We start from the raw sequence: 23,137 nt of genomic DNA, 5'->3' as shown, positions 1-23,137 counted from the left end.
TTTTCAAAAGTTACACATTCTTGTGAACGTGAAAGCTCAGATATACCTTCAGGGATTTTTTTCAAATTTGGCACAAACGTCCCCCCGGACTAAAGGATGGACTGATTCCAATTTGTCAGTCAAAGGTCACTGTGATCTCACAAATTGACTAGTTAGCGGTAACTGTAGTTTCACAATAAAAACCTACTGCTTCACATTAAATGTATTTGCAATGAAACACCCACAAGAAGTGTTTCTGTTTACATTAGATGTCTCTTTAGTTTACCGCAGCACAGAGGGAAACAGTTGGGCTCCTACTGTGACAATGCACCGGTAAACAATGATAAATAAGGTGATATTATGCATAGGAGACTGCCATTGTACTATAACTTGATGAATGTAGCAGAATATATGTAAATACTGTATATACAATCATTGGTGTTTTACACATTAACTTGTGCTGCCTAGTGGTTTTAGTAGTCGACTTCCTGACTAGTCGGATAGCTCGGTAAAATGGTCCACTCAACAACAGATTTCATGATATTCTTGTATTGACCTCTGGACACCAGTCTTATTAACTGGAGGTCCACAGCTCTAATGTGTACGTATGTAATGTGTGTCTCATTGCCTTTTTGCAGCATGGAAAAGGTTTGAGAAACCATGTTCTTATTGTAGTATCTCCTCAGTCTTCCTTTCATCCCATCTGTCTGTGTGTCTGCCTAGTCCCACCTCATGTCATCTCTCCATCAGGGCAGCCTCCTCACCAAACCTCGTTGCAAGCCGTTTCCAGATGCCACCCCAGTATCTGACTGTGCGGTATGTCCCAGCCATTCTCAAGGGAGGGGTGTCTCACTACAATCAGGCTTCACCCCTCCCCGCCGCTCTGCTTGCTGCCATCAGTCCTGGTCTCTTCCTTTTCAAATCTACATATCTGTGTTTTTGTCTCTTCGGGAATGAATGGGTTTCAGTATTCAAAGTGTTTTTTCATACTGTGGGACCGACAGTTGCTACGACATACAGCTAGACTACAAAGCAAGTAGCAGGTTTAGCTGGATGAAGATTGGTTTTACTTCAGCAACGGTCTGCTGTGAAATATCTTCTTTTTGAGGTTCAGGCCTCAAAAGTCAAGCTCTCGTTTGATTTCCTTTTCCGTCTTGACTTTCAACAGGCTGTCCGCCTCTGTGCTTGCTGGTTTGGGTGTCGTGGGTTTCTCAGCTTGTATTTGTGTAACTGTCCGTTCAGTCGCTGTTGTCCCCTCTGCCCTTTCTCTGATAATCTTACTATATTTCCTCTTGCATCTTTGGTTGCCAGGGGGTTGACTGGAGCTAGGACTTCCTTCCAGGCCTACTTCCACTATCAGTTCTAGCATCTCTTTGGGTTTAAAGGGCCATGATTGAATAACATAGGGCTGTGACTGTGACATTTGGTTGGATTTGGTTCAAATCCTAGTTAAATGAGGGATTGATTTTGTGTCAATGTCTACATATTTGAGCCAACAAAAATGATGTGGAGATCTCCAGGGTTCAATTCTAGGGCCACCTCTGTTCAAATTCGACATGTAGCACTAGCGTAAATAAGGCAAAACTACTGAGCACAAAACAGTGATTTGATGCGTGTCAAAGAAGTAATTTGAGGCCTCTAGCAATATTAGGAGAGCTGCATTCTATTATTAAAAACATACAGTACATATGGGCTTTAGTTTATAGGCTGATTCTAGTATTTTTAGATTTCCATACCTGTGTAAAACATTTCACATTTGATGAATTCACATATAGGCCAAAATTGTTATTGTAATTAATGTATTTATTATTATTTATAACATTCTCAAATGTGTATAGAAAACTAAGGTTGTGGATGATTGTTGTCCCTGATTTTTTCAAAGTCCCACATGTGTTTATCAAGATGGAAACATACATCTGACCTCATATTTGAAATTATCACTTAAAAAAACTACAAATATAAATCATAATTTTGTATTTTATTTAAAAGCACAAGAGGTTTAAAAAAACAAACAAATCACATGTAGGCCTACATGGTTTTGGATGTTTCACCTGAAATTGTATGTTTCATTTGTTAATGTCAACATGGACTCAATCAAAAAACTAGATGACAGTCAATCTAATACTACCACATTAAAGAATGTATATCCAAGAATGTTTGTCAGATCACTGTACTAGCTACCTATTTGTAAAATACCTTACTTTCCACCAAAATGACAATGTTTGTATAACATACATGTTTAATTATCTCTGTTTTCCAGGACAGATAATGCAGGAGTACAACCCTGAAAGGGAAAAGTCAATGGTTGTCACCATTATGAAGCTTTTCTGCTCTTTTTTTTTTTTTTAATCAACATGCTTTGTGTATTCTCTTCTTCTTGTGAGACCCAGACTGATTACAGCTTCTACCATCAATGTAGCCACTGTCATTAACTTCACTTCCACTGAGAGAGAGAGACTGACAGGAGATGAGCTGCAGCCCCGACGACTCAACCTGACAACTTGTTACACGGGGTGTTTAATTAGCTAGAACATGAACCGTTTGGGATTACAGGTTAGGAAATAATAAATGTTAGCTTGACAGTGGAGAGGACGCACGCAGGAAATGTGCTACCATTGAGCTGAAGAGTTTTTTCTAGTCCCAATGGCCTCCTGGCTTCATCGATAGCAGGCTAAGAGGACACACTTAATTAGACTTCCAGACTGCAGGGAACACCTCCGGGGAGAGACATGTTAATGTTTGTCTTTTTCATTCCACTGTGCCAAAAGAATATTCTTCTTTCTTATCCCTGCGGATGAGGGCGGTGATAATGCTGACTGTCCTGCCCTTGTGCTAGTTTGTGAACAAGCATTGAGACGGGGAAAAGGTGCTGCAAGGTCCCAGAGTTGAAGGTTTTTTCTCGCTAAAGAGAGCCAAGCAGTTTTTCTCACCTCTTTGATTTGATGAAGCCTGTTTGTAAAGGTTCCAGGCAAATGGTCCAGATGAAAGTAAACGCAGCAGGAGCATTCAGCCCTCCCCGCAAACTCTCATTGTGCTGTAATTAACTGCACACTGCGGCCTCTCTCTGCAGCCATTCACATTTGCAATTAATGCTTTTGTCAGCCCCCTTTTGATGTCGGATTTAATTAAATACGATGCCATTGTGAATCCGATTGATATCAAAGTTGCTTACAAAAGGCTCCCGCTAAGAAGCAATGGGAGCAGCAGGGCTTTAAGGTGCACAGCACAAAGCTTTTGGGGCCGGCTGCAGCTGAAATGGCAGGTTGTACTCCTTCAAATGCAAAGCAGGTTCACAAGTGGATGATTACACAGATAACCAGTCAGAGATGCTATTCACTCCCAGAAATGTGTGTAATGAAAACGGCCAGACTTATCAAGAACACACTTGTTTTGCTGCGACTTCTTTAGCCCCGTGACTTTCCGCTAGTCTCTCTGTGCTGGTTATGACTGTGTCCACCCCTCTGTCTTTAGCTCTCCATGCTCTTCACCGAGGAGTGCGACAAGGTGCGGGACCTGATGCACGTTCACTCCTTCAGCTACGACTTCCACCTGCGAGTGGTTCACCAGTACCTGGTCGGCTGCCACATGACGCTGCGCCAGGGCTACCAGCTCACCGACTTCCTGGACGACTTCATCTCCCATCACCCAGACATTCCCAAGTTTGGCCGCAACCACGTCTTCCAAGGTGACTCAGGTGTAAAGTCATATTTAAATTCACCCTGCAACCTCCCATGAGTCCTCTAGAATCACCACACGTAGGTAGATTCACTTAGAATTTGCACTGGAAATAGCAAACTGTGTGACTCCATCGGAATACCTTGTGATTAACTCACAGTGGATCAAAAGTCTTGGTTGGATTAGGCTTAAGTGGTGCAACAAATATGCAAATTGCCTTCACAATGCATTCAAAGCTACTGTAAGCCACAGGCTTTTACTCCATCCGTCAGTATCCCAGTCTTGTTTATTATACTTCTATTCTACCTGTTACTACTGTATCTTGCTGATGCTTAGAAGTAACATTTAGTTTGGGACTGGTTGCTCAAAAACTAAATGTAAGCGGTAGTGACGGAGAGGAAAGAAGGTCAGGCTCAGTACCGTTAACGGCACAGACAGTACTTTTAAGTTGGGGGATGTATACATGCTCGGAACTATCTGATTAAGAAATAATACATAAACAGGCCTACGAATCGGACCCAGTATACAGGGCCAACTTTAAATACTTAACACTGGGACACATTTCGGCAAGTACCCACACAGTATTTATGGTTGATATCTAGCAGTAGAGGTTAGTAACGGTACTGAAAGAGTAACACCAAGGCTATTCTACTCGATCATGGGTGTGGTTCAACAGACCTTTCAACCCATAGTGTTTAATACAGCTTTGCTTTTCCTGCATACATGACTTGATGCAAAGTTTCTCTTTAACCATTTGAGAACATACATGGTACTTCCACATTCACAACACCACAAACAACACTTTTACTTAAAAATTCAAAATGTCCTGTTTGATGGCTGTTGGTGGACTAATTCCACTTCTTTATTTTCCTTTTATTAGCATTCAAGCCCCAAAGGGGCGGCTCAAATTCTCACAAGCTGGAACAAATTAGAAACATGAAAGTTGGCCCAGTAACTGTAAATGATGTTTAAGTGCTTCCTAAGAAATTAGACTCCCGTTGGCCACGCGGCAGCGCTTTGATTAACACTAACAACGGGCAAGGCCACGCCCATCAAACCATAAGTCTAATTGCCTTAAAATTGGACAGACATGTCCCCCTCAACGTGTTCTACAAAAAGCCTCATGAACAATATAAGTCTGGCAGATCATTTTTACGCCATTTTCGGAAAAATAGTTTTTTTGACATTTCCTCCTAAATCTTAGTTCCGATTGCAACTACATTTTCTGTGGATAATTACAGGACCAATCTTATCAAAATGTGTCAAAAGCTTGTTAGTATCACATTTTGTTTTCAAGAGATAACAAAACTTGCAGGATATGTCTCATGACAATGTTGAACCACATGTGAACCACTATTTTGAAGTCACTCAATATGGGGCGCCACCAGGTCTAAACCTGTGCATGGGCCCGGTGCAAATTTGTCCAAACATCACCAACCTCGCTGGATATTTTTAATTAGGCTGTTGAAACACAACACCTTAATACCAAGAAATATGACTGAGTGGACTTTGAGTGTGCAACAAGTGACAGGCTCAGTGCTTCTTTAGAGTGTAGGTATTAATCCACCCTATGTCTGGCATGTCCTCAAGCTCACCCCACAGCTCACTGCTGGCCAAAATAGAATCTTTCAAATTGTTTCACTGGCACAGAAAAACAGATGAGTTAAATCAAACCCAACTGCTTTTATTGTTTTCCTTCCATGACGTATTAATGTATAACTGCTGCTTCAGTCTGAGCAGAAGCTCTTTTCCGAGTCATTGGAGAGATAAAAGATTCACTTGAATGCAATCCTGATTGTCTTCATAAGAGTCTCTGACCTTGTGTCCATCAGGGAGCTTCTCCATCTCCACGGGGATGATAACAGCTCATCAGCTCTACAACTACATCACTGACCACGCCAGCACCTACGGCATGAAACCGCTCCGCATGTCCAAGGCTGCCATCGCCACTGACAACAAGAAAGGGACGCCTGACCTGCACGAGTATGCACTAGTGGCTCTGTGGAACAGGTAGAAATGCATCCCAATCACAGTATACATGTACTATATATTCTCATATAATCACAGCTTCACTTTAACCTTCTCTATCTTCTCTTCCTCCTTGCTTTAGTTCGGGTTCCTACAAGGATCTGGAGGGCCTGCACCACCATGATGACTTTGACGTGTCCCTGGTGGTGTGCCACAATGCTGCTCCATTTGAGGAACAGTCAGATGGGGAGAGGCACTTGTTGAGGTAAAGACACATGAAAGCAGATAAAAGAAGAAACCTTTTTTTGGGTGTGAGCCAGAAAAAGCAAAAGGATATCACCGTAGTTAGTTTTTTCTGAAATTGTATATATTTGATTAATTGAAATAAATAGTGACTTGACTATGACATGAATTGCTCATAGCAGCCCTAGTTTTGTTGTTTATCTCTTGTCCATATTGATAATCTAAAGTAGAGCCTGCATGATGCTGGATTTTGAGGTCGATGTCTATATTTGAGTTTGATACATTTTTTTGCTGGATATCTTTTAAATTATTTTTACGGAAACACATAATGGCAACATTTTATTTTTCATAAACATCCCTTATGTTAGGATAGAATAGAACGTTTTACAGCTGAAAAATAAATTAGTCAAAACACATTGAACTTCAAAAATCCAATGTGAAGCATTTAGAGGGCAGAATTGGAAGAATATGAATAAGTTAGTAATCTTTATTTATTTATTTGTAATATTTGAATTAGTGTATAATTGCCTAAAAGCGAGAACAGAGGTGTTTTCATTACTTTAGCATGAGCCTTTCATATCTAGGCTCATGCTAAAGTATGTGAGTAGGTTTTTATCACATAGTCCACTATGTTGTTTCTACAGTAGCCCAGAACAGACAAACCAAACACTGGCTCTAGACGGCCTGGCGTCCTGCACGCTGAGCACACAGGAGAAGTTCTCTTTCATAGCATTGGTTTCGTGTCTCACATTGGGCGTGACCTCATCAGAGGCTCCCATCACATGTAAGGGTGACTGAACATCCTGACCCTGCCTTTATGGCTAAAGGGTTCATGCTCTGACGGCCCTGTGCGTATGGCCACGATGCGCCAAGCGGAGCGGAAAGTTCAAATATGTTGAACTTTGACCCGAGCTGCACTGACTTTTGTGGGCCCAGCCAATCGCTGTCTACCACTTGTTTTTTCTGCTGTAACTTGAATACTCCTCTGGTCATTGTTCTTTTAACAACCTCGGGGATCCTTAAATTGGTTTCCTATGTTACATTTAAATTCACTATATTTGATATTGACTCTCAAATAGCATAGGTATCAGCCTCAAATGTCTAATACCATACACATGAATTACTTTATTCAGCAATACAGATATATCCGTGGTAATATCGGTCCAGATTTAATCTCAAGGAGCATATTGAATTGAAGTGAATGTCTTTATAAATTCTCCTATTCCTTTATGCGTAGGTTGCGGTTCTATGTGATCATGACCAGTCAGAGGGAGCTCTTCCCCCGCCTCACTGCTGACATGCGCCGTTTCAAGAAGCTTCCTCAGATCCACCGTGATCCTGGTGAGCTGAGTGGCCGGCTCCCCCCCGATCGGGCAGAGGCCTGCGGGTCGCGCGGTGCCGAGCAGGACCTCTGGGAGGAAACGTCGTCCGAAGCCGCAGCCTCCTTGGCTCCGAGCGACGGCAATGAGTTTTACCCTCTGGCGGGTGGCGGACAAGAGACTCAAGGGCTGCTCTACTCCTCCCCTCTGTTCCCCCTGCTCAACAACGAGGTGGTGTCGGCCCGCAGACAGATCCAGGCCAGTGTGGAGCAGGCCATGGGTCACTGTCGCAGGGACAACCTGTGGAGGAGGCTGTTCCACGGGGAGCACCTGGCCCTGGACAAACTGAAGCTGACGAAGCTGTCGTTCAGCGAGCTGGAGGAGCTGCTGGAGGCTGTGCAGAGCCGCTCGGTGGGGGAGATCGACCCACAACTGGTGAGACTCCCATTTTACATTCATCCACCATCCTTTGATCAGCACTCAAACTCAACCGTGTCAGGGCCTGGTCAATTGTAAGAGAATAATTTAAGGGTCATTTTGGTTTCTTACAACCTGGATCCTTTTTACAGTTTGGCCGTCATTCCTATTGGTTATGAAAACATGATGTACTCACCAGGGTTATTGCTAAGATCTGGGAACATGGTGATGGAGCTTGGTCGCGCACCTTTGAATTTTTGTAACTTGGCTGGCGGCGCACGCGATCACGTGACTGTCACCAATAGTTCACTGATGAAAACACTAGTTACATGTGTAGGGATTATACAAAGAAGGCTAATTCACTTTTAGATGCTTTAGAAACAGGAGGTCTTAAAAATCTACATTTCAGTAAATATTTTGCAGCCAAATCAAATAGTTTACAGGATATTAACCCTTTATTTCTTTACAGTTCTTGTATAAAGGTAATAAAGTAGTCCATGAATATGAGATATGAGTTTACAGATCATTACAATCCCTCTTCGTCATAGTAGAGGTTGGTTTGTGGCGTTTAGCCGGTTACACCTACAGTCTATGGGCATATCTATGAGTTACACTCGTAGTCTTTTTGATTCTTCACAGTTCGTTGTGTTTGTACGTCCTCTGGATTTTCGGAGAATAATGCAGCGCAGAGAGTATAAACGTTCACGTTCGCAGCTCGAGTGCCGATACGGCTCCAAGCGCAAGTACAAACAAAACTTAAAGATGTGTTTTTTAAAGTAACAACAAAGACATAAACATGTAGTGGTTATGTACAGACTACAATTACTGCCTCACACATTTATATCCACGTCTGTCTCATCATCATTTTACGCTTTTAGACATTTGAGGGAAATTGTCACAATTAAAATTGTCTAATGAATTCTTGAGTAATGGCCAAAACGTGTTTTTGTAGGTCACAGTGACCTTTGACCACATTCTATTCTAATCAGTTCCTCTTTGAGTCCGAGGGACGTTTCTGACAAATTTGAAGAAATTCCTTCGAGGAGTTCCTGAGATATCACGAGAAGCAGAACGGAGCACACAGACAGACCTACACTGTGTGACTAACACTCCAACCTGTTTTGTCGACTAATTGATTAGTTGATTTAATCAACGTGTGTTGAAAACTGAGTTTCTCCACAAAAAATCACACAAAGGCACCAATTAAAATGGTGTGTTTACCACAGATGGACTTTAAGTCATTGATATTTAAAAAAGCATAAAAAAACTAATCTCAGTCGACAAAGACCAAAACAACCGACTAGTTGACTAATCAACTTAGAGGTTCTACTTTCTACACATGCGGTAGCTGGGTATGTCCGTATATAGAATATATAGGAGGGCTTATTTGACGGTGACGATATGTACATGTTAAAAACATTGTGTATTTTATCAATGAAGATATATAATGCACAGGTCATGATACTGCCTCAGACTTTATTCATTGACAGGGAGCTCAGCCATTGGAAAAAGAAAAGCAGACGGTTGTGATATTTGACTTGAAGTGAATGTGTCAAGCAGAATGAAACGCTGTGTTCAGATAGGGTCTATGGTGGTTGTCTTAACAGCAGTGTGTGATGTGTCGCTGCAGGACTGCTTCCTCACCATGAGTCCAGCCTGGTACCAGAGCCTGATCAAAGTCCTGCTGAACCGCTTCCCTCAGAGCTGCAGACACTTTGACGACAACGGCATCCAGTATCTGGTGAGAAGATGCTCCTGTTCTGCCTCAGCAGTTACATTTGATAAAAGGTTGATAAACTGTAACGTCTCCAAGTCGGCCTCAGCATTTCTTTGGCTTCTACACGATGTTAAACTTAGGAACAATCGTTTTATTGCGAGTGTGGGGTCACGTTAAGACTGAGCGAGCAGTGTTTAAATGTAAAATGGAACTCCAGAGGGATTCTTTTTGTCTTGAGGGGGATAATTATGGGATCCTTCTGAGTTTCTGAAAACGAGAGAGCTGCAGTAACAGCCTGACCTCTCACTCCTGCCCTTCCCTCTTATCCATTTTCTTAGCTGTCGTCAGATGTAACTTTTAAAACGTTTTTCTAAATAGTTTGTGTGCAAAGAGTCCGCTATGATGCGGCGTTCATTCCTGACGACGACAACAAAGCCGTCTGTGCTCTACAGCTCTGAGTCTCCTCCATAGCAACAGCTGCTAAGACTTATGGGTAGTCTAGTATTTAGTGCCAATCCAATCACTTGTACTTTGCATCACTCCCACGCTGTGCTTTAGCAATGTGTACTCTGTGTGCTCCTTCAGGCAGCCTTTGGTTTCCATACAGTCTGAACATGTGTTAGCGCCGCGTTGTGTTCTTGGTAATGAGGGAACATGACAACAGTGGAGCTCCATGGAATATTACCGTTCATCTTTATGTTAATTACTCAGACCAGATCTACACCTTCTTACCTTTCACAATAAAACCTAGACATATAGTATTTGCAGATGTGTATTTTGCATTTTGACCACCCTTACATATAAATATTATTTTATAAAGAAATGTCATGACATGAGCTTACAGTTAACAGTACTTCAGTTATCTAAGAGACCCCAGTGTTTGTGTTGAGGAACATTGTAGTATCGAATAAAAGAAGATTTTCACACACAGCACTTTGGGGGAAGAAGCTTTATGTTGTGCTCCGGTTTGCTCCATCATTTCTGTCAGCGTTCTAACATTAAACCTTTTCATTGTCACCCAAAACAAATTTCCTTTATGTTTAACATCATGAAGAAGATCAAAAAGATGAATCCTTGTCAGTAGAAGGCTTTACTTTTCAATGTCCATCTAATCTACGTCCACATCTGTCGTCTTTGTTTCAGGCTGTTCTGAACCAGAAGTTCACAGACTGCTTTGTTTTGGTCTTTCTGGACGCCCAGGCTGGAAAAACAGTGGGTTATCACACTGACGTGATTAATAATATTATTACACTGTGGTAGTGCAAACATCTCAGCACTGTTTCTTGTCCGTTTCCTTCCTCATATAGAGCCTAAAGGTCGTGTTTCGGGAGCCGCTGCCTTCGCAGCAGCCGGCCGGCAGCAGCCCTCCTCCCCAGCTCGTGTCCATGTACCACCACCTGGAGTCCGTCATCAACACCGCCTGCTATAACCTCTGGACGGGTCTGTTGTAGAGCAGAGCTGGACTTACCTCAACTCATATCCACGTGATCTTGACCGACGTATGGAAACAGGAAGCAGCAGTCTGTAGAGTTTTTGGATTGAGGTCATGTGTGGAAAATCCTCTGTGCCAGTAAGTTCTCCCAGCAGCTAGGCTCAGCAGCTTACGGGGTTGCTACTGTGTTAATGTCAGTGCCAACGTCACAAACCTAAACCAAGAACCAAACCACTGGGGAAAAATCTGATTCACACTGAAGCCTCCTAACTCCATTAGCTCATTCACTGTCAGCCTAATCCTCTGATATACTTGCTTTTAACTACACATTCAAGTGTGTGTGATGCCCACCCCGTTAATACTGTGTTCCTGCGATGAAGTCAATGCTACTGGTCCACAATATGGAATGAAACCCATGTAGGATAGTGGCAGTATATGTGTTTGCTCGTTAAAGGGACAGTGTGTAGGATTTGATGGCATCTAGCCATGTGGTTGCAGATTGCAACCAACTGAATATGCCTCCGCTCCTCTTTTTTCCAAGTCTGCGGTAATGTGAGCCGAAGAGTGCAGAACCGTGGTAACGCAATCGGCCTCGCTTAGAGGCCATCCATACCATAATACCACTACTTAAGGAGCAACAGAAGTCAGACGGATAACGTTAGCGCAGTTCCACACGTGTGTCGGAGAACTACGGTGGCCTTCAGGTAACCAAAAAACATGAAAGTCTCTCTCAAGAGTCGGTGTTTGGTTTGTCCGTTCTGGGCTCCTGTAGAAACATGACACTGCAACATGAAGGACTCATTGTAAACTAACACAGTCACAAACATTCTTAGTTTCAGGTGATTATACACTAATGAAAACATAGTCATGAATATTATATTCCATTTCTGCTAATAGATCCCGCAAAATGCTACACACTGGCCCTTTAAGTTATATTTATGACCAGATGGAAGAAGTGAAGATATTCCAGTGTCTACTCTGATCTGCTTCACAGTGGATACACCTTTAAATGCTCAATGCTACTCACAATGCAGCTGGGAGTTAAGTGCACGCTTTGTTAACAAGCAAGTATATCAAAAGTAACGTTTTTCTAGTGAGTGCAAGCTGACTAGGTGGGGGGAGGGGGACACCTCTGCTAACTTCAAAAGAAATGGATTCACATTTATAATATAGACAAAATATAAAACTTTGAATCAAATTAGCAGAGCTGCTACATAACGTGGTTTTATCCATTGACGTTCTTAATGAAGTTCATTCAAAGTAGACCTCCAGCCTGAAACTGCACGTCCCATGATGAACCCATCTGTCACAAATACAGGCCGATTAGAAAACAAACGATCAGGGTTAAGATTGTGTTTAATCTGCACAGTGTCGGCCCCGCTTTAGACGGCAAAGACAATACTACGTTTTTACAAACATAGCATCGCCCACCACCTCCACTAACCAATCCAAGGCAAACTAAAGACGCAGCTCATGTTGTGAAACCCAAAATATTTTCCCCTCGTAGCAGTTTGATTTGGACCTGCAACCGAGAGGGTCCACTGTGTGTGGACCCGGACACCCTGTTGGGTCGGGTCCTCAGGGTTGTCAGGGAAGAGGTTTGTCTGAAGACCTCGAGCACAGAACCAAAGCCCATTTTACTGATGGGCTTTGACCATTCTAAAAGTGGTGAAGTAGATGAGATGGCTTTACGTCTCTGATGTCATGAGCAAAATTCGACCTGAGCTCCGACACATTCTGACGACGTGACTGTGAAGGAAACCTTTGGGTGTAGAGAAGCCTCTTGTCTTTGTCCTCTTTGACAGAGAACTACCCTAAATGTATATCAGCAGTTTAGATTTACTGATTCTGATGCTTCATGCCAAAATGTAACACAAGTCATGTCGTTTGCACCCAACAATGAACTCTTCTGCACAAGTTTCATACTCCACAGCTTCGTTCATTATCTGGGATCGTGTGCCTTCTGATAGCATCTTGCTAGCTCTTCAGACCACAGCAGTGTTTTATGTGAGTGAGACAGCTGGGACGTCTGAGTAGGATGGCTTTAATCTTCCATTTTCAAAAGTGTCAAACTTCTTACCCCACGTGAACGCCACTGCCATATCTGGTGCCCTGAAGTGCCTTTCTCCTCTTTTTATTTTTATTCCCAAAGCTCTGAAGCGACGCTGTTGTAGTAACATCAGCTCTGCATAGAAGATCTCTGTGAACATACTCCTGATGTTCTGCGGTGGAAGTGTCTGAGTCGGTTTGCAGAAACGGGACGAAAATGTGTCAAATGAACTCTGCTGATTTGCATAATAGCAGGACACACGTCATCAGTGCCGAATGTTTCCCAAGCACGTTGAGGGCGATGAGTTTGAGGTTGTGTTGTATATTTTGAAAGGGTGTTGGCTGGTAACCACACCTCAATTTACAAGAGGGCACGAAGCCAGCCTACAGTATTGTGAACACGAAGGCTTGGTTTCCACAGGCCACTCATTAATGACGTGCTCAGCAGCCTTGGATTTCTACACATTTTCTGGAAGGAAAGCAAATGTTTGAGCTCAGTTGTGGACGTGAAATGTGGAGCGAAGCGGCGAGACTTCAGTCTGAATGTTAAACACTGGATATTCATCATGCAAAATGTGAACTGTAACGAGTTAGCATTTTGACTCTAATACAAACACTGCACTGTCTCTGACTGTATAATGTATATTATGTACACAGAACACTTTATACAGTATGTGAAATGCTAAATAAAGCAGTAGGATGAATGAGAACGTTTGGTATGGTTTCTACGTGAGCACAACGTACTATCTGTTCTTCTCATCTGATCTGCTTCACATTTAGCGGGTGCTTTGTTGATGCTGGTTATATTAACTTTACAACCATACTCTTCTTCACTTCCCTGTAGGAAGGGGCACATGCTCCAAACATCTTTGCTTCTGAATAGAGGGAACTACAGCTCCACAATAAACAGTCAACCATCACAAAAGCGGGCATTCTGATAAACAAAACCTCATAACAGAAACTTCCTGAATCTGAAACCCTATCTTATCTCAGTTTATGGTGACATTTAGGTGGTATTACGGAAACCCGTTCGCCCTACTGTATTCAGAAAAGAAAGTCCTATCTTAACCAAGGATAGGAATGTAGCTGTTACAGAACCATCATCCTAGGTTACGATGGCATAGACCGTCCTCAATTCAAAATAACTGACAAAAATGGCAACCTCACTGTTAGGTCTGTATGGCAATGCCAATGAAGATGGGAACATGAACACTGAAATATGATTGAAAGGCTTTAAAATATATGCACGGACGAGTGTTGATTGAATAATTAAACAGATAGTTAGGATTTCTTAAGGTGGGAGCTATGTGATAGGATAGAACACAGCCATGAGGTTAGGAATTGCTTCAGCAATAGGAAGGTTTATTCCCATCTTTGAAAGTCAAGTAAAGATCAGACCAGCCGTGAGGATATTTGTCCTATAATGAGGCCCCTGTCATACCTGTAGAAATGAGCTAGCGTTTGATTTCTTTGTTCACTTTCTGAAAAACCAACAGTAAAAACCAATATGTACATTCCATGAGGCGCCGCCTGATTTTGCATAGTTTCCACAGAATAGTTAGGCTCCATCTACACATTAGCTTTCCTGCTAAAGTTTCCCTCGTCTATCTTACCAACATGAACACACGTCTTGTTGAACGAACATTCCCAATTTATAGAGAATTCATCAACATCTTTTAGTATAATTATCACAATTTATTTTTCACAGTGAAATGCTTATTTATACATAGTTTACATACATAGTCTGTTAATAAGAGAGCAATAGAACCACCGGTTAATTAATCACATTTAGATGGGAAGTTGTCATTTAAACAGTAAAATATACTACATCAAAGTATAGTAAATACTTTAAATATACTGTGTATGGCCACTAGAAACTGTTCAAAGGAAAAAGAAGAGTTACTCGTGGTAGAAGTGAACACCTATAAGACGTCTGTCATTAAGCAGCTGAAACGTACACCGTGTTGTGACGGGTCAGCTGCTCATCACTTGCTGTGTTTGCCATAATCGTTCATCCAACCCAGACCCTCCTTTGTGGAGCCTAAAGTGGACAGAGATCATTATAAACATGTATATATATTTTCTAATTGGGTGCCATAATATACAGTTGTGTTCAAAATAATAGCAGTCCCACATCACTAGCAAGATAAATCACTGTTTTTGTAAGAATTTCAACTTCTACACTGCAAGTAAGTTTCTAGAAGGTTTAGTAAAGGTATAGAAAACCAACAGACCCAACAGGCATGACGTGCATGCTGCTGATTCTGTGAAACTGAATCATTTACTGAAAGGGGCGTGTTCAAAAAATTATGTGAAAAAAATAGGTGTTAAACAGGTGGCCCTTATTTAAGCATCATGGCAACTGACGCTGCATATGCTGGCTGTGCATTTGTCCTTGAAAAACAGTCAAATGGGTCGTTCAAGACACTGTTCAGAAGAAGAGCGTTCTTTGATTAAGAAATTAATAAAAGAGGGGAAAACCTATGAAGTGCAGAAAATGATAGGCTGTTCAGCTAAAATGATATTAAATGCTTTAAAATGGCAGCCAAAACCAGAAAGGCGAGGAAGAAAAAGAAAAACGACTATTCGAATGGATCGGAGAATAACCAAAATGGCAAAGGCTCAGCCAATGATCAGCTCCAGGAGGATCAAAGAAGATCTAAGGTTGCCTGTGAGTACTGTAACAATCAGACGACGTCTACGTGAAGCCAAGCTACCAGCAAGAAGCCCCCGCAAAGTCCCATTGTTAAAAAAAAGACATGTGCTGAAGCAGTTACAATTTGCCAAAGAACACATTGACTGGCCTAAAAAGAAATGGCGTAATATTTTGTGGACTGATGAGAGTAAGATTGTTCTTTTTGGGTCTAAGGGCCACAGACAGTTTGTCAGACGTACTGCAAACACTGAATTCAAGCCACAGTACACAGTGAAGACGGTGAAGCATGGTGGTGCAAGCATCATGATATGGGGATGTTTCTCGTACTATGGTGTTGGTCCTATTTATCGCATACCAGGAATCATGGATCAGTTTGAGTACATCAGAATACTGGAAGAAGTCTTGTTGCCGTATGCTGAAGAGGAAATGCCCTTGAAATGGGTGTTTCAACAAGACAATGACCCCAAACACACCAGCAAGCGAGCAAAATCATGGTTCCAGACAAACAGAATTCAAGTAATGGAGTGGACTAGCACAATCCCCGGACCTTAATCCCATAGAAAACTTGTGGGCTGACATAAAAAATGCTGTTCATGAGGTAAAACCAAGAAATGCAGAGGAATTGTGGAACGTAGTACAATTGTCCTGGGCTGCAATACCTGTTGACCGGTGCCAGAAGTTGGTCGACTCCATGTACCACAGATGTGAAGCAGTTATCAGAAACCGTGGTTATGCAACTAAATATTAGTTTATGATTCTCAGGAAAGTTGAATCTTCAAGCATTTCTTAGTTTATACAGTATATTTTTGAGTTTGTAAAGAAAGATGTCAACACTGCTATTTTTTTGAACATTATATTTCTTGACTTTCTGTAAAATATTATCAAATTCAATTACTTTTTCCAATTTTCTTGCTTTGAAATAGAATGTGCAGTGTCCCCAATGCATTTGTGTTCATTAAAATACAATTTATTTGAAGAATTTTGAGGTTTACTCACCTTTTTCAACACACTGCTATTATTATGAACATAACTGTATATTGAATAAAAAGAGCACTCACCTAGTGGCTTGTATTCACAGCCGATGTATCCCTGGTAGTGGAGGTTCTCCAGTGTGTTGAACAGGTAGCTGTAGTTGAGCTCTCCAGCACTGTTGGGCTCATTCCTGCCTGGAACCTGAGCAATCTGAACATGACCTGAGGAAGATTCCATCTTTATTAGCTCCACAAGCTATACGGAGCCTGCTCTTTGGTCAACATCACTCTGCTTCGCATCATTATAGCTGCATGTGTTTATCCATATTAGCTGAACAGGAATAAGCACAGGCGTGTTTCTTCCACATATTTACTGTAGGAAATCAAAGTTTCACTGATTAAACAGCATGAGTCCGCCACATCTCTGATCCAAACTCTACTACATCTTATTGATTGAATTATCTGAGTCACCGCAACAACAAAAACTGGGTCATGTGTAGATGGTTACCCACAAGCTGGGAAATGTGTGAAAACTCTCCCGAGACTCGCTGCCCGACAACCTAGCCCAACCACGCGAGGCCGTTTCCCCAACTTGTGGGTCACCTTCTAGACAACCCAAAAGCTGAAAGCAAGAGGTGAATGTTGTGTACTAAAGACGTGTGGATTGCAGATGTAGCTGAAAAATGTACGTTCTGAGTTGTTCCAGAATAGCAAAGATGGAAAAAAAATACATCATTAATAATCATTAAATACATTTAAATTAAAGACAGCCTACGTGGACTAGTGAAATATTCTTGCGGGTGCATGTTTTATTTGGGTGGATGATTTAAACTCACCATCCTCCACGTTGGTCAATGTTGCTAGACTCCAGTGCTAACCAGAAGAAATTTAAATACGACCATTTTTTTTTTACTTAAAGCAAACCCATTTCTCACAACACAGAATTTAGATTCTGGCTCTGTGTGGAACAGCTTGAAAGCGGCGCTCATACATAATTTAACATTAACAACACGTGTGTAGTATAAAAGGTGTCACCCAAACAGACTCCATCAGTTGAAGCCTAGTTCAATAGGGTTATAATATTAAAATCATTTGAGATCACTGAAGGGTAAATATCAATTCTAAGATATCTAAAGGCCACTAGGATTCGAGATGTGTTGGGGGATGAAATACATAGGATGCCTGGAAGAAATATGAGGTCACTGGTCACCAAGGCTGAAGGATTCGATTACAATATTTGATCTCATCTTACTCACCAATAATGGGTAAATACTTGTGTATGTTCTCGGTCAGGTTTCCATCCATTATTTGCCAGTGAAAGATGTCCTGAAACAGTTTGCACATCTGTTAAGTCCAGAGTTTTATCATTTCTTTTTGCATTCCTTTATTTTCCAAGAGCACCCACCATTTGCAGCTTGATGTTTGGCTTTCCAACCTTCTCCAGTATTGCAGCTGCTGCAGACACAACAACGAGGATGAGCAGAGATATGACTCATGCAGGTAGCCAGACAGGAGGTGTGCAGAAAAAAGACACCAACAAGATCAAACACTGCAGCATCGATTCTGCAGAGCTCGGTGTTTAATTTGAGATTAAATTACAGAATGTGCCGCCAACTTGCATCAGAATATGTTAATGGGGCTAAATGACTTATTACTGGCCAGCTTTCCATGTCATATCAAAAATATGACATGGAAAGGACGTATACATTTTCCTCATTCACACACTTGACCAAAGTTCAAGAGCTGTTGAAAGCTGTGACTAGATATGACACGACTGGCAAGTGAAACAATCAAACCCCTCATGGTATTAATGCTGCCTCACAGTAGTTTAGATTTTCTTCCTGTATTCACAATTTCATCGGCCACGTCCACTGTGCGTGTTTATGTTTGCCGTCAAAAATATAAGCCGGTAGGCCTCCACCGATCCTAACTAAATCTGGAATGCATCAAACACATTGAGATATTGGACAATAACTGATTTGAAAAGCCCAATAAAATAATAATTCACCATCTAATAACCAATAGAAGAGCGTAAACTGATAATCTTTCTCCTGTGGACAGCTCCTGGTTCTCAAATCAACACTCTTACCATTCTGAAATGAATAACTGATGAATAAATTAAACACCCTGTGTGTTTCCCACAGTGAGATTTCATCATTTCCAACAGTTTTGTTGCATTTGCCTTATTGGCCTGACTTTGACTTTCAGAGGCGGTGTTGTCTCAGCGTCTTACCCTGATGAGGAGAGTCCAGGAAGTACCTGGGATCTGTTATTCTCGTGTTGATTGGCTCAATCAAACCAGTGATTCCTTCCTGTGAGGAGCAGTGACGTTTCACAGCGTTCACATCAACACAGAGCATCGTCATCTACATTAGGAACCATTCATTGAGGGTGGTGTGATGTTAACTGATCTACCACGACACATTGTATGCCTACAGTGCAGCAGCTATAGGAATACCACAATATTCCCGTCCTGTAACACTATTCTAGAGAGAAATACAACCAAAAGAAATGAGGATATGACATTAACACAGAAAAGGAAAAACTAGTGTGATGCAACGCTCCGGTTTCAGCCAGGCACCTGCTTTGCTCGTCATTCTCTCTCCTCAGTCGGTTCTAACTGATTCAGGGCAGGCCCAGTCAATGGAAGTAAAACCAGTTATTACATTAGTTATTACATTAGTTATCAAAACAAGATCACAGAATCGCCAACATGTGTGATTTGGTTAAAGAGATAGTTTGGGGTATTTTCCCAGAGTAAGAAGCTAATAAAAGCTTTAAAGTGTCTCTGGGATCAAATAACATAATCCTGAAGATGAATGCATTATTAATAATAAATCATGTTTATTCAAATCTTTTTGATAAGGTGATGAGTTGTGTCATGGTATATTAGTCTTTCTCCTGCTTACTCATTTTGTAACAAGCTTGGTTTTGATTTGGACAGAGTGGATATACTTTGAATCATATTTAAACATCTTCCATATGTTTTAATCTTACATATATATTCTACTTTCTCTTTGCGCTGTTCCACTATCTTTCTGCAGAAATCCTGTTTCCCTCGGTTCATCCTGCTGGGAGTTGTTGTTATGTTGGACAGAAGAGGTCACAGACCTTTGAGAGGATATCAGCAGCATAGTTTAGGTTCTCCACAAAGATGTCCTCCATCTCCTTGGCAACCGGCGTTCTGTGTGAGCCCACGGGAACCCTCCCTGCCATCAGGTGGATCCTGAAAAGTTCATAGAAAAATACTTCATACACAAATATGAAGAATTCTGCTTTTGTAACTACATGAAAAACGATCGTTCTCAGCAGCAGTAAAACAAATATAGTTTCTCGACGCGTTATTATAATTGAACTCATTTGTTTTTGCACACACGTCTACCAGCTCATCTTACAGACCTTTCTTCACCTTGATCAGTTCAGGACATGATTTGGAAAAACACACACTTGAATGTAGAAGATCTCACAGCTGAAAATGCACATCAGAGCCTAAAGCAAGCCATGAGGTAAAAGTATCTCAGAGACAGGACTGTGTGGAGGTTCAGATCTAAGGGGAGCTTACAAACACTTTGTGCTGCATTGAAGGTTCCCAAGAGCAAAGTGGCTCGAAGAAGTTTGGAACAACCAGGACTCTTTTTAGAGCTGGTAGCCCGACCCAACTGAGCAATCGGGGGAGAAGAGACCAAGAACCCGATAGCCAGTCTAGCACCTAAAAGACTCTCAGACTGAGAGAAACTAGACTCTCTGGTCTGGTGGAACCAAGACTGAACTGTTTGGCCTCAATTCTAGGCATCATGTCTGGAGGAAACCAGGCACTGGGGCTGTTTTTCAGCATGAAAGTCCGGGGGGCTGTTCGGGGCTGAGGGGGAAGCTGAGCAGAGTAGAGAGATATAATTAATAAAAACCTGGTCCACGAAAAGCATGTTGCAGTACCTGTTGTTGAAAAGTGCTGTACAAACTCTCTTTCCTTCCGTATGCACAAGCAGATTCGTTACACGTCACACTGATTTTCGTGTGCGAGGGTTTAAGGGTGAAAACACAAGAGTTACTTTTACGCTCACCTTTTGCAGTCCAAAGCTCTTGCATACTTCAAAGCCAGATCCAGACCCTGTCTGAACTCTGCCTCTCTGCCAGGAACAGCACCAAGACCCAGATCGCCTCCCTTTACATTTCCTGCAATACATTCATCCTTTATTCCCATCATCATCATCACCATCATCATCATCATCCTCTCATTTTTACTACGCATGGAAGTAACAGTACTGTTTGTTTGTTTGTTTGTTGCCCGCCCATGTTGCAGTCCTTACCGGGTGGGGTGTTGATGAGGATCACCTCCACCCCTGTAGCCTCTCTGGCTCTCTGCAGCTCCTGCAGGTCGGAGTCGTAGAGCCAGCCGGCCTCCACCGCCCGAAAGCCCGCTGAGGCAGCCGCGTACATCCTCTGGCTGAAGTCCGGCAGCTCCGTGAACAGCCAGGAGAGGTTCGCGCAGAACTTAAGCGGAGCCATCCTGGTTCACACTGCAGAGGCCAACGACCCGACGTTCAGTCTGCGAGCTGGACTTTCGCCTCGATAGCAGCCGGGGGAGACCTGCGTACAGTCCGCCACAGTTAGGCAGCGTCATAGAGCGGAACACGGACGGGTTAAGTGTAGACCTGTTCAGATCGGATTCATATGCAACCATATGTGGCGACATGTTTTAGGAAAAACCATACATGAGGTATAGACACTGTTAGTATTTCGCTAGCTTAGCACTGCTTTAAAAAGTGTTTTTTATTCCCACGTGCTACATTCTTCTTGTGACGTTATCTGTATTAATATTCGTATATTTACCTTGCAAATAGTTACCAAAAAAGTATAAACAGAAGTTGCACGTTTTACAGCGTCTTACCGAACACACGGAGAGTTTTATTATTGTCACATGACTGGAAGCAGCGTGCTTCCTGGTCTGTGAAATGCGCACGCGCAGGAAGAAAGTCCTGATGGGCCAAATCCCAATGTCCCCCCTAAACCCTCAAACCCTGAACCCTTAAGGACTTACTGACGTCAAGTGGTTGAATGTGAGAGTCTGTGAGGGCTTGAGATGGTGTAAATATGAACGGGACAGCACTTTGCTGCAACATATCACGTTACCATGAAAACGAAAAAATAAGATGTATAATTGTGTGTATTTATTTTATACTTGTAGGCTACTCTCTTATTTGAACGTCTTCCAGGCTCTTTCCTGACAAGATGAGAAGTAATTTCATATAATTTATTTACTCGTTTTTGTCAAAACAGCTTCAATGACAAAATCAAATATGTGATGAATAAATATTCCCTGATTTCAAGTTTATTTTTTGTTCCATCTTTAACCCTTAATGTTTCTGTGTAAATGTAATACTCCAGGCTGAACGCGTGAGCCGTCCTCTTTGTTTACCTTATTGTTTTTATGTCTCCATGCATCCGCTGGTTACCCCGTGTTTAACGTCACATTGCAATGACTTGTGGGTAATTCCCTTAGGCTAAATCAGCATACCATGCTGACTTGCGGAATGGGTTCATAAAGGGCTCAAAATGTCTGCGAGAGAGCCTTCAAACACTTGACGATTTGACAGCGGGACAGCTCTAAACCCTCACGGACTTCGCGGGAGCGCGCCTCAAAGTCCGTGAGTCCGTGAGGGGGACATTGGGATTGGGCCATGGATTACTTCTCCCATGCGCGTGTGGGCGACAGGTGGCGATGATAGATAGATAGATCAACTTTATTTCAGACTCAGGGTCCAGATAGACAAATACATAAAATGACATACACAAACAATAACAGTACATCGGCCTAGCAATGCCTTACAAAGAGACAGCTGTACCAATGCTGCCACAGCTGGGACTGGTAGCATGTGGTTCTAAACCGTATGTTGGTCAAAACCAATATGATCTCATTGTCAGAGTCATGAAACCGACAGATTCATTTATACATGAGATTTCTTAACACAGTTTGGAAAGTATTGACTCCTGCAGCCACAACCATTTCACTGGCACTACTCCATCTCGGTCTCTTTAGCAGTATTCTCATGGCATCATTATTATAAGCTACTTGAAGTCTCTGTAAGCATTTTGTTTTGTAGTTTGACCACAAGTGTGCAGTAGAGTGGAGGACAATATGCTCTGAACAGAGACATCTTCACTCCATCTGTACACAGACCAAGCTAACGTGAGAGAGTGTTTGCTTGTGCATCCATTCTACGACATTGTCCCACTGCGGGACTAATAAAGGATTATCTTATCTGAGCTTATCTTAAATGTCATTATCATCGGTCATGAGTTCTGTAATAAAATTACCAAGATATTTTACTTCATCACAGACACCAAGATTGTTATCAGACAGTTGGAAGTCAGGAAAGTTTAGACATTTGTCCTCTTTGGTTCGACAGATCAAGATAGCACTCTTACTGGCATTATATTTGATGTCATGTTCCACACCATGGACAGTAGTACATATAGTAAGGAGCTGTTGAAGACCAGCACTACATGCACTAAAAATCACTAGATCATCTGCATGATATGGTTAACCAGAGTATTTCCAATCATGCACCCAGTGTTACAGGCTTTCAGTTTCTTGGACAGATCATCAATATATAGATTAAACAGAACTTGTCGGACACCATTGCTAACCCCAAATGGGGCTGAGACAATTTTAGCCCATTTTACGTGCATAGTCTGGTGCGCATACCAGTG

General features: G+C 42.0%; 2 protein-coding genes across 3 annotated transcripts in view; one reads left to right on the top strand and one right to left on the bottom strand.

Annotated features, from left to right (window-relative positions):
• Positions 1 to 13,509, top strand: part of szt2 (SZT2 subunit of KICSTOR complex) — a 108,508-nt gene extending 94,999 nt beyond the window's left edge. The window contains exons 68-75 of the mRNA XM_079158648.1: positions 730 to 795; positions 3,451 to 3,664; positions 5,487 to 5,664; positions 5,765 to 5,887; positions 7,103 to 7,619; positions 9,232 to 9,342; positions 10,462 to 10,530; positions 10,626 to 13,509. Of these exons, the coding sequence (XP_079014774.1) occupies positions 730 to 795; positions 3,451 to 3,664; positions 5,487 to 5,664; positions 5,765 to 5,887; positions 7,103 to 7,619; positions 9,232 to 9,342; positions 10,462 to 10,530; positions 10,626 to 10,769 (1,422 nt within the window). The 3' untranslated portion in view covers positions 10,770 to 13,509. The remainder of the gene's footprint in view (positions 1 to 729; positions 796 to 3,450; positions 3,665 to 5,486; positions 5,665 to 5,764; positions 5,888 to 7,102; positions 7,620 to 9,231; positions 9,343 to 10,461; positions 10,531 to 10,625) is intronic.
• Positions 13,510 to 14,485: 976 nt separating this feature from the next.
• Positions 14,486 to 21,359, bottom strand: hyi (hydroxypyruvate isomerase). Of its 2 annotated transcripts, none has more exons than XM_079158074.1 (9): positions 21,315 to 21,359; positions 20,734 to 21,013; positions 20,488 to 20,599; positions 19,538 to 19,652; positions 18,660 to 18,738; positions 17,832 to 17,881; positions 17,683 to 17,752; positions 16,514 to 16,648; positions 14,486 to 14,840 (listed from the first exon to the last, which is right to left on the bottom strand). In XM_079158074.1, exons 2-9 carry the CDS (start codon positions 20,930 to 20,932, stop codon positions 14,785 to 14,787), a joined length of 816 nt encoding a protein of 271 aa, XP_079014200.1. In that variant the 5' UTR covers positions 20,933 to 21,013; positions 21,315 to 21,359; the 3' UTR covers positions 14,486 to 14,784. The 2 variants fall into 2 exon arrangements, with proteins under 2 accessions (XP_079014200.1, XP_079014199.1); XM_079158073.1 differs by having other exon boundaries at positions 21,257 to 21,351.
• Positions 21,360 to 23,137: the final 1,778 nt, after the last annotated feature.

Source organism: Pholis gunnellus (assembly GCF_910591455.1).
Source record: "Pholis gunnellus genome assembly, chromosome: 4".
NCBI classification, from domain to species: domain Eukaryota; kingdom Metazoa; phylum Chordata; class Actinopteri; order Perciformes; family Pholidae; genus Pholis; species Pholis gunnellus.
Note: the sequence above shows the minus strand (reverse complement) of the source record. Positions and strands in the feature narration are given on the sequence as shown.